Consider the following 12,065-nt stretch of genomic DNA (forward strand, 5'->3'; position numbering starts at 1 on the left):
GCTCTGACATCCTGTGTTCTAAGGGCCCTCCCAGCTCTGACATCCTGGGTTCTAAGGGCCCTCCCAGCTCTGACATCTTGTGTTCTAAGTCCCCTCCTAGCTCTGACATTTTGTACTCTGAGGGCCTTTCCAGCTCTGAAATTTTCTGAGACCCCTCCCCACTCTAACTTTCCACATTCCAGTATCCCTTCCAGCACAAGCATTTTGTGCTCCAAAGCCACTTCCATCTAAAAACTTGTCCAGCCAAATCCTACCAACTTCTAAAGACAGAGAATGTCACTGTGGGGAACATGGTCACATTTCTTGACAAGGCTGACAGGTATCTAGCTGGTTGATTCCCTAATATGATTTTTAAATATCCGTTTCAATCTCCCTTCCCTCAACTATCATTTTTTCAGTATCCCAGAAAAATCAGTATTCATCTGACTCCATACCCTTGTAGCACACACACACACACACACACACACACACACACACACACTCTCTCTCTCTCTCTATATATATATATATACACACATATAACTTTATGTAAATATACATACATATGTAATATATAATAATATATTTTACATAATTTTCCATAACTATATGTACATGTATGTATATATACATAAACTATATCCATGTAACTATTATATAGCTATGTATACGTATATTATTTTATGTGTATGTGTGTATAACACTTTATAATTAGAATGTACTTTCTTCCCCTCAACTGTAGGTTCTATGAGGGAGCTTGTGCCTTCCCCAGTGACTAGCTTAGGGCTCTGCAATCTGTGGCTGCTAAATAAGTGTCAGTAAGTGACCGAGCATTCATTAGTCACTTACTATGTGCCAGTCACTGTACTAAGCCCTAAGGATGCAAAGGAAGGCCAAAACTATGGTTCTTGCCCTCAAGGAGGTCACATCCTCGTGGGGGGATCAGCATGTAAGGAGCTAGATCCGTACAAAATGTGTACAGAGTTGATGGCAAGTAATCTTAGAGGAGAAGGAGTCCTCAGCTGGAGAACCTGGAAACAGCTTCCTGTAGAAAGTGGCGCTTGAGCTGAATCTTGGAAAAAAGATTCCTTTTCAGGTGTCTTAGGGAAATGAAGAGCCATGATGATGAGGCAAAGCATTCCAGGCATGGGAGAAAGCCAGTGCAAAGGCGTGGAGATGAGAGATGTAAAGAAAGAATGTTCATTGTTAAACTGAGGACTTTATAGTTGATCCCAAAGGTCATTGGAGCTCATTAAACAGGGAGGTGACAAGGTCAGACCTATGCTTTAGAAAAAAACCACCTTGGCAACTGAGTGGAAGATGGATTGAGTGGTGTTGGTTTTTTGTTAATTAATTGACTAACTAGAATTAGAGCCGGATAGGAATTATAATCCTTTTTTTACAAATGAAGGAACTAAGTCTCTGAAAAGACTGGTGACTTAGCCATCCGATCCAAACCCAGGTGTCTTGCCAATCTGTTGACCGTTGACACTCGACCTTGGTATGGTAGAATAAGCTGAGCCTGAGTCCGACCCCAGCATTCGCATATGAGCTGTTTGGTGCCCAGGGAAGTCCTTTCTCTTCCCTGAAGCTCAGTTTCCTTATCTCTAAGGAGGATCGTTCTTGATTTATCTGCCTCCTGCGTCGCAGTGAGGAAAGTGCCGAGCTCTGCGTGCTCCAGAAGGGAACGGGAGCCCCTGCTGTGGTTACTCCCCTGGGGTATCTTACCGGTTACCCAGCTCCATCCACATGTCCCTGCCTGCAAAACGTGTTTGCGCTCCAAGGCCAGCTTAGCCAGGCAGTCACTTCTGTAACTAAATATTTATCCTCTCATTAGTACACTGTTTCAGTGGTCTCTGAAAACCCTGGGAAACCAAAGGTTTGGGGACAGGTTCCCACCCAGGGCCAGGCTGGAGATGTGACTTGCCTAAGGGAGAGTCAGGGGCCGTTCTCATTCACTGTCTTTGCCCCCTGTCATGGAGTGCTAGCTCACCCTTCCCCAAAGTGGATCTGGGCAGCCTGCCACTGATCTACCCACTAGATTACTGAACAGCCACAAAGCACATTTTCTGTGATCAAGGCTCCCTTGTTTCTAAAACCTTCTCCTCAGAAGCTGGGAGCTGGAAGTGGCCTTTGAATATTGAACAGGAGAGCTCGAAGGGACCTTAGAACACAGGACATCAGAACTGGGACCTTAGAACAGAATACCAGATTGGAAGGACCCTTGGAACATAGAGTGTAAGAGCTTGGTGAGACCCGAGAACATAGGGTGCCAGAACTGGGAGGGACCTTAGAACATAGACTATTGGGGCTGGAAGGGACCTCAGAACACAGAATATCAGAACTGGAAGAAACCTTAGAACAGAATATCAGAGCTGGGAGGAATCTTAGAACTTAAAATGTCAGACCCAGAAGGGACCTTAGAAAGAACAGAATGGTAGAGCTGAGAGGAACCACAGAGACCATCTACTCCAACCCCTTTGATTTAAAAAGGGGTGGACAGGGTAGTAGACCAGTCAATCAATAAGTGTTTATTCAGCACCTGCTCTATGTTAGGCACTCCGCTAGGCCCTGGGGGATACCAGTACAAAGAATGAAGCAATCCCTACTTACAAGGAGATTACTTTTTTTTTTTTTTTGGTGAGGCAATCGGGGTTAAGTGACTTGCCCAGGGTCACACAGCTAGGGAGTGTCAAGTGTCTGAGGCCAGATTTGAACTGGAGATTACGTTCTAATGGACGTCAAGCAGTCTGCCCCAGGTCACACACTGAGTCACTGGAAGAGTCAAGAGGACAACTGGAGTCTTCTGACTCCCAGACCAGAGATCTCCCCATAATTCCATTCTTTGCTGTTGCATCTCCCCTCTCCCCTCACAAAGACTTGTGCCTTTGAGGTTGGTCCTTCCTAAGGCAATGGTGGCTTAGAGGGGCTGGGGGGCCCGGTTTTTCCCTCAGTACGACCAAGCACGGCCAGCTTCAGCAGCCTCCTTTCTCCATGCCCAGGGGAAAGGCCTGCATCTCCATCTTAGCCCTGTGTTCACTTACTGTAGGGGACCAGCCCAGAAGCCAGCTGTCTCTTTGCCAGGCAGCATGTGCCAGGAGATGGAGGGATGTTGCAGAGGTTAAAAATTCTATTTTCAAATCCCCTAAGCAACTCTTTTCCTGGAACTCAGAATTTTTAATTTAATTCTGACTTTTCCTAATTTAATTTCACCGGGTGTGCCATCTGTTCAGGTTTAAATTTATCCTAGCTCAGTTTAGGCAGGGAAGCTCAGCTCCCAATTACTGCACCCCTAGTGGTAGCACCATGTAATTGACCCTGATTGCTCAAGGTTGCCTTGAGATTGCCTTGCTCTCAGAAGGCATTTAATAAGTATATTTTTAATTAAAAAAAAAAAACACCTAATCGTTGAGTTTTAATTGAATTTCTGTAGTACCTGAAAGCGCATAAAGTGCTTTCTTAACAACAAACCTTGAGGGGGTGTAGTTGCAGGTTTTATTTTAAGCATTTTACAGATGAAGAGACTGATGTTCAGAGAGGGAAAAAAAAGTGCTCAAGGTCATGTGGTATCAGAGGCGGGATTAGAATACAGACCTCCAAGGACAGAATTAGATCCACTGTACCACACAACACCAGTAGCAATTCTCTGGCTCTTTCACAGAACCTTGGAGGACAAGAGAGAAGGACCAGCTTTTTGATACCCAGTGGCCTCCAGTGGGGCTGAGCAATACGTTCTAGGAGGTCACTGACAGTAAGACTAAGAAGTGGGCATGCTTGGAGGGAAGAATAAAGACAATAATTGCTTATCTTTCCCTGTCACTTGATGATTTATAAAGTGTCACCTTCCCCTGTGAGGTGCTAAGAGTGCTGTCACTGTGGGCCCATTTTACAGACACTGAAACTGAGGCCCAGAGAAGGGCAGTGGTCTTACAAGGTATTTAGCCCATGTGCTCTGTCTAGTGCTTTTTCCAGTATGCTTCTGAGATGGTAGCGGAAGGGAAGGGAGAAAATCAGAGAGTGAACAAAGAGCAAATGGTTAGGATTAGAAGGAGGCTATCAGTGACCTCCCTAGAGGCACTGCGCAACACCACTGGAGTAGTTTGTCATTTCCGTCTCCAACTCAATTTACAGATGAGGAAACTGAGGCAAACAGGTTTTGCTCAGGGTCACATAGCTAATAAATGTCTGAGGCCAGATTTGAACTCCGGAAGATGGTTTCCTGACTCCAGGCCCAGCACTGTGTGCACTATGGTGCCACCTAGCTGTCCCAATAGTAATAATGATAACTGATATTTCAATACTAGTCTAAACTTTGCAAAGTTCTTTACCTGGACTTAGCTTGATCTCAGAATAACCCCTTGAGGACTATATTATCATCACCTCCTTTTTACCGAAAAGGAAACTGAGGCTCAGAGCCTCATGGTTCTGTAGATAATAAGCAAAAGAGATGGATTTGAACCCAGGTGTTGCTGCCTCTTCACCAAACTGCAGAATGCACCGCTGAGTTTCAGTATGGGAGAATGCAGCCCCTAGCTCAGTGCCTGGCACACAACAGGTGCTTAATAAATGTCTGTTGAATTGAATTGAAGAGCGCATTGCACTTGGAGCAGAGAGCCAGACCTGTTGGAGATTTTGCTTGTTTCGAGACAAACTAGTGTCTTTGCTTAGGTCAGCTTCTTAAGGTTCTTGGGTTCTCTCAATTCTTCTTTTGGGGTTTTTTAGACCTGAGTTTCCATTTCAAGAGAAATGAGTATATTTCCTTGCATTGGGTGAGGTTCTTCATGGCCATTACCAAGAAAAAGCAGGAGGAAAAGGAGAGGCATTGTGGTGTAATGAATAGGGAATGATTAGTCTTGGAGTCAGGGAGATCTGGATTCTAGTTCCAACTCTTATCACCTGATGCAGGTTGTGTGAGCCTTTGTTCAGTCATTTCAGTCATGTCTCAATCTTCGTGACACCATTTGGAGTTTTCTTTTTTCTTTTTTTTTTTTTTGTTTTCTCGGCAGAGATATTGGAGTCGTCTGCCATTTCCTTCTCCAGCTCATTTTATAGATGAAGAAACTGAGGCAAACAGAGTGAAGGGACTTGCCCAGGTTCACACAGCTAGGAAGTATCTGAGACTGGATTTGAACTCAGGAAGATTAGTATTCCACGAATGCACTAGCACTTCCTGACTATTGCTGTATGCACTATGGTGCCACCTAGCTGCCCCTTTGTGATCCTAGGCAAATCATTTAAGTTCCTATTTCCCCCAACCTACTCTCTAAGATGAAAGGCAAGTCAAGTTAAACTAAGAAGCATTTATTAAGCACCTGCTCTATACAAGGTTCTGTGCTAAGGACCCATGATCCAAAGAAAGACAAAAAAAAAAAAGTCCCTATTTTCTAGAAGCTCACAGCATACAAAGAACAATATACAAATAAGATACAGACTGAGAAAATTGGACATAAAATTGGGAGGGAGCAGCATTAAGGAGAATTGGGAGAGGTGGGATTTTAGTTGGGACTTAAAGGAAGCCAGGAGGTGGAGATGAGGAGGGAAAGGATTTCAGGCATGGGGACAGCCAGAGAAAATGGCCAGATCTGGGAAAGGGTGGTCTTGTGTCTTACTGGAAGAGCAGTGAGGAGGCCAGTGTCGCTGGATAGCAGGAGGTGGTGGATAAAGGAAAGGGAGGCTGGGGCCAGCCTATGATGAGTGTCAAACATCAAACAAAGAGTTTTGTGTTTTATCCTGGAGGGAATGGGGCGGGAACGGCAGGAGGCCATAACTTACAGCATCCCTTTAGGAAAATCAGCCTGATAGCTGAGTGGAGGGTAGGCTGCAGTAGGGAGAAACCTGAGGCAGGAAGGTGGCAGGGACACCAATTTCTAGCCTTCTGGCTAGGTAGCACCTGCCTGCACCCCCAGTCAGAGAATTCAGCAGACATTTATTGATTGATTTATTATTTGTTGATTGTGCATAGGAGTCTGAACTAGGCACAGAGGGCTTCTGCTAGGTTTAAAGGAGTCATGGTCCCTGTGTTTCAGGAGTTTCCATTCTAGTAGGGTTTGAAAGGAGGAGATAAGACACAAGGACAGGTAATCATAATGTACGTTCTGGATAAGTGCATTTGAAAAGTGCAAGAAAAATTTGTAGATGAGTCCCAGGGAACAGCTGTCTTATTGAATTGGGGGATCTGGAAAAAGATTGTAAATTTAAAGTTGGAAGTGACCTCAGTGGTGGCAAATGTAGTCCAGCCCTCTCATTTCACAGATGAGCAAACTCAAGCCCAAGATCATATTGATATTGAGGGGCAGAGACTGGATTCGAATCCACATCCTCTCACTCTGGCCTCAGTGATCTTTCCACTACTCCATATGAGGGATCCCCCTTATCACCCGATAAAGCGAGAGGAGAGAGGGTATTCCAAGCATATGGAGTAGCGCAAGCAAAGGCAGAGAGGCTAGGAAATGCAGGGTGTGTTTGGGGGACGGGGAGCTGACCAGTTTGGCCTGATTGTAGAGTGTGCGGAAGGGAGAAACAGGAGAGAAGGCTTGGAGTGCTTCAAATGCTCCACAGAGGAAGCTGGATTTTTCTCAGTAGCAGCAGGGAGCTGGTGAAGATGGTTGAGCTAAGGAGTTGCGTCTTGAAATGTATGGCCAAGAAAGATTAGTCTGGGCGCACGCGGAAGATGGGGGGGGGAGGGGTGGAGGCAGGAGGACCTGTTAGAGACCAGCCATTCGGGTGCTCTGGCGACCTCCAGTACAATCTCACCTAATCAGCACTGTGCCTGGGCTGCCAAGACAAACCGAGATATTTTATGTGGCTTGTGGACATATCTGGTGGCTGTGAAGCCGTCAGTCATTTTTATAGCCTTGCTCAGGCCCCGTAGTGCCGTGTACACAGATGTTTCCATATGGCCCTGTGGCCTTAGCACTTTTTGAGAAACTCTGATTCCAGAGGCCTCAGCAGTTGAAGCAGTAGGAGAGGCCAGAGCTTCATCCTCACGCTGGCCCCAGGCTGTCTGAAATGAGAGGCCGGAAGTGAACTGGGCTGCTGATCCGTAGAGGGGTTCTCAGCATTGGAGATGTTCAAGTGGAGAACAGATGCTACCTTCTCTACCAGGCTTTTCCTCATCCCTCCTCCTCCCCCACCATACACACACTCCACTGTTGGGGCCCTCTTCTAGATTTTCTTGGTAATTTTTTTTGGACCAGACCTCCTCATTTTACAGTTAAGGAAGATGAGACCCCCCACCCCCACCCCAACCTTAAGTGAATTGTCCAGGGTCACTCCGATATGCTTCCATCAGAGTGCTGTTCAGGGCCAGGTTAGATTGGATGGTGCCTGGGTGTCTCTGGGATGGAGCCCTACAGATGCATGTGCTGGGGACTCAGCCTTCCAGTCGGCTGCTGGGTGCACTTCCCTTTATTGTGACGCCCTTCCTGTTTAGTTCAGAGTCAGTTTGGCTGGTAATTCTTGGTGATTTGATTAAAATAGGCTGTTTCCCCCACTCTCCTCTCCCTTCTCTGGTTCCTCTCAAGAATACCGATCAGTGACTCACTGATAGGAGAATACAGGATCGTCTGAAGGAACTGGGGATGGTTAGCCTAGAGAAAAGAAGACATGGAGGGAAACCTGAGAGCCATCTTCAGGTATCTGAAGGGCAGTCCCGGGGAGGGAAGGGTTAGATTTATTTAATTTTGCTCCAAAGAACAGGACTAGGGTGGGGGAAAGTCGAGTTGCAAAGAAGAGAAGCTCATTAACCAGTAACAGTAATGGACTTACCAGTAACAGCTGTCCTAGGGTGGAAGGGGCTGTTTGGGAACCTAGTGGCTTCCAGTTTACTGATGATTTCTATGCCGGCTTATTGGGGATGTTATAGAGGGGAGAAGAATACAGTGGGGGCAGGGTTAAGGGGAGGAAGGTTAGGAGAAAATATATCACATAGTTGAGGTATGCAAGTAGAAGTTTATACCAACAAGGAAGAAGGGTGAAGAGAGTGGTTGACGCTTGAACCTAACTCTCATCTGAAGAACACACGTGTACACACACACACACACACACACACACACACTCAGAGAGAGTTGAACAGAAATACACTTCACTCAACAGGAAAATAGGAGAGAAGACAGAAGGGGGAATTAGAGAGAGGGTAGATTAAGGGAAGGGCAGCTAAGTGGCACAGTGGATAGAGTGCCAGACCTGGAGTCAGGAAGACTCATCTTCATGAGTTCACATCTGACCTCAAACACTTAGCTAGCTGTGTGACCCCGGGCAAGTCACTTAATCCTGTTTGCCTCAGTTCTTCATCTGTAAAATGAGCTGGAGAAGAAAATGGCAAACTACTCCAGTATCTCTGCCAAGAAAACCCTTAATGAGGTCATGAAGATTGGACGGTACTGAACAACAACAACAAAAGATTAAGAGAGGGATCAGCCCTAAGCAATACAAACCCTAAGGATGTACCAGAAACATTTATAGCTGTTTGCAGTGGCAAAGAATTGGAAACTGATGGGTTGTCCATCAGTTGGGGAATGGCTGAACAAGTTATGGTATATGATTGAATTGTGATGCTATTGTGCAGATGAAGGCAATGGCTCCAAAGAAACCTGGGAAAACTTCTACGAACTGATGCAAAGTGAAGTGAGCAGAGCCAGTAGAATTTGTATGGTGCCAATGATATTGTAAGGACAAGACAATTTCAAAAAACTCTGATCGGTGTCATAATCAGCCATGATTCCAGAGGACTAGGGATAAAGACATGCAACCTGCCTACTTCCCTGCAGAAAGATAAAAGAATCAGAGCGTGGAATCAAACAATTTTTTTTTGTTGGGGGGGGGAGGATGTGGCCAGTACCGAAATTTGTTTTCCTTCACTATACATGTTTGTAGCAGGTGTTTTGTTTTTCTTTCTTTTTCAGTGAGGATAGGGGTGGGGTGAAGGTTAGGGGTGGGAGTGGGCGATGTCAGATCTTTGCTAATGGAAAAAGAAAAATTAATTAGAAAAAAATAGTTCTATCCCCAAGGAACTGGGGGATACATGTAGGCAACATGTGCATAAACCAGAATGTGTACCAGTCGCATAAGAGGCAGCAGAGTTGAGTGAGAGCTGGTCTTCAAACCAAAAAGACCTGAGCTCATGTCCTTTCCCCGGCACATACTGGCCTCAGTGACTCTGGCTGAGTCACTTACCCTTTCTAGGCTGCAGGCAGCTTAATGAGACTTTCACTTACAGGAGAGGTGTAGACCTGCATTAATAAGAGGGTGTGTCCTCTCTCTAGAGTTCTTGTATTAGTGAAATCACAGGGTCCTATTTCTATCCCTATTTCTTTCATTGTTATTGTTGTTCAGTTATACCCAACTCTTTGTGACCCCATGGACCACAGCACATCAGGCCCTTCTGTCCTCCCCTATATCCCAGTCTGTCCAAGCTCATTATTTGTTCTTTCCATGACACTGTCCATCAATCTCATCCTTTACCGTCCCCTTTTCCTTTTGCCTTCAGTCTTTCCCAACATCAGGGTCTTTTCCATTGAGTCCCCTCTTCTCATTATGTGGCCAAAGTATTTAAGCTTCAGCATTTGACCTTCCAATGAACTGCCTGAATTAATTTCTTTAAGTATTGATTCTTAGATTTCCTTGCTGTCGAAGGGACTCTCAGAAGTCTCGTCCAGCATCACAGTTCGAAAGTGTCGATTCGTATGGAGTAGATGGAAGATATGCAGTTGGGAGCTGGACTTTTCCCACTCTAAGAGTCTATGGCTCTGTGCATTAAATTCAGCAAACATTAAGTGCCTACTGTTTGCCCAGCACTGTGCTGGACGCTGGAGGAGGGACTGAGTTTATTTAAACGATGGCCTCTGTCTTCATGAAAATCACAGATAGATGGGGGGATGGGGGAGACACCCCAAGCACAGGTGACTCCAACACAAAACTTATTTGTTTAGTGAGTTCGTTTTGGACCTGTAATTTCAACAGTGTGGAGGAACTCCCTAATGTGTAAATTCCCTCCACTGATGCTAATTGGACAACTCCTTTGTGACTTAGTCTTAGGGAATTTTGTGGGTTAAGTTATGTTGAGTTGTTAAGTGATTTTCCCAGGATCACAAAGCTTGGGTATCTGAGGCCAGACTTGAACTCACATCTCCCTGGCTTTGCCCCATTCTACCATGGTGTCTCTCATATGAAATAATACATGACAAATACATAATGTAGGAAGACAGTGCTTGGCACAGTCAAGAGGGAACATATTCTTTCTAAGGGGTATCAAGAACAGTGGGGCTTTCTGGGATGGTGGGGGTGGGGAATAACAGTTCCCATTAACTTAATACTTCTCTTACACCCTTTCAGTGTAGGGAGTACTTGGATTATTATTCCCATTTCACAGATGAGAAAATATCATAAGAGGCTGCACAGTATATTGGAAGAGAGTGCTGGGTTTGGAATTCAAATCCTATCCCTGACACTGGCTATCCATGTGACCTTGGGCAAGTCATCATGTACCCTCTCTGGGCCTCAGCTTCCTCATCTTTAAAATGGAAGGAACACCAGATTTAGAGTCAGAGGTTGTGGGTATGAATCCTGCCACTGTTCCCAGTGTGACCCCAGTCAAATCACATACCCTTCCTCAGCCTCAGTTTTCTCATCTGTAAAATGAGAGGGTTGGCCTTCATGGTCTCTAAGATCCCTTCCATTTCTCAAACTACAATCCTAGGAAGCTGTGTCTCTGAGAAATGACAGGCCCACGGCCACACAGCTCTTTGTTGCCCTTGCTGGGACGTCACCCCAGCTCCTCAGACTCCAAGGAAACAGTTCTTGGCCCCCACCTCCATGTTGTTGTGGCGGAGGTCCTGCTGGAATGTTCACTTGAGGCCTTAAAAGGTCCAGTGTCCTGCCCTTTCCTGGACGTGGTGATGGAAGAATTAGAGAACGTTGCCTTTCTCCCCCCTCCCTGTCCCTCCACCCCATATCAAGTGACACTTTTAAAACACAGAATCCGTCCTCAGGCTCAGCCACTGGCATCTCTGATGTTTGAGCAGCACATCTGAGCTGCTGATCAAGGGCGGGGATTTCTTTACCGGATTAGGGCTAATTCCCTGGGAACCAGACCCACCTGAAGGTGGGAGAGCAGCCCATATGTCTCCTTGGCATTGTTCCCACCAGGCTGACCGTGTCCTCCCTGGGGATGGTTGGGTGGGGATGCTTTTGTTGGTGGGAAGGAATCCGAGGCTAATTCTTCTTCCTCCTCCTCCTCCTCCTCCACCTGCAGGTGAATTTCCGAGGCTCCAGGAATGGCCGGAGTTGCTGGGCCGAGAGGACTCATGTCGAAAAGCGCCTTTCCGTGGTGATTGGCCTTTTGGTGCTGGGGCTGTTGGCATCCCTGGCAATCTTGACCTTGCAGTACAAAACTAGTAAGTGCTACCTGGGCCAGCCCCTTCACTGCTCGTGCTCCTTTCCTCCCTGCCCTTGGCTGAAATAGACCTTGGGTACAGAGGAAAGAGGACCTGGGTTCAAATCCTGCTTCTGATGTTTACTATATATGTGACCTTGGCAACTCCTTTAAGCTCTCTGGGACTCAGTTTCCTCTTCTGTAAAATGGAGGCCTTGTCTCCGGAGGTCCTTTTATCTTTAAGTCTGTGATCCTGCAATTCAATAGAGATAAGGACTAGACTTGTGATTTCTTTGGTATAGGGAACTTCCGCATAAGGAAAATCCCTCTGTAGGTGCAGGTTGGCACCTTCTCTGGGAGAGTTACCTACAATACTGAAAGTTTATGTGATTTGCTAAGGGTTGCCCCTTAGCAGCAACCAGGTTTTAAATGTCAGAGACCTGTGCTGGGTGCTGGGGGAGGCAGAGACTAATACGATGTAGGCCTTGCTCTAAGTTTGCCATCTGGAAGGGGCAGAGAGACCTATGTGAAGGGTGGCAGAATGGGTGGATCACTAGATTGGGCAAAAGAGATTATGGTCTTAGGACTGGAGGGACCTTAGAAGTCAGGCCATCTAACTCATCCACCTTCCTTAATTTATTGCCCAGGAGACTGAGAAAAGGAAAATGATTTGCCCAAGATCACACAGGTGGTAAGGGTCAGAGATAGGATTTGA

At 46.0% G+C, this 12,065-nt stretch overlaps 1 protein-coding gene across 2 annotated transcripts in view; it reads left to right on the forward strand.

Moving 5' to 3' along the window:
• The window catches only part of ECE1 (endothelin converting enzyme 1), a 90,731-nt gene that overhangs the window by 10,316 nt on the left and 68,350 nt on the right, over nt 1–12,065 (forward strand). For both annotated transcript variants that reach the window (XM_027841351.1, XM_027841350.1), the window contains exon 3: nt 11,231–11,372. In XM_027841351.1, coding sequence (XP_027697152.1) covers nt 11,231–11,372 — 142 coding nt within the window. The remainder of the gene's footprint in view (nt 1–11,230; nt 11,373–12,065) is intronic.

This window comes from Vombatus ursinus, unplaced genomic scaffold, assembly GCF_900497805.2.
Source record: "Vombatus ursinus unplaced genomic scaffold, bare-nosed wombat genome assembly UNPS02014859.1, whole genome shotgun sequence".
In the NCBI taxonomy this organism is placed as follows: domain Eukaryota; kingdom Metazoa; phylum Chordata; class Mammalia; order Diprotodontia; family Vombatidae; genus Vombatus; species Vombatus ursinus.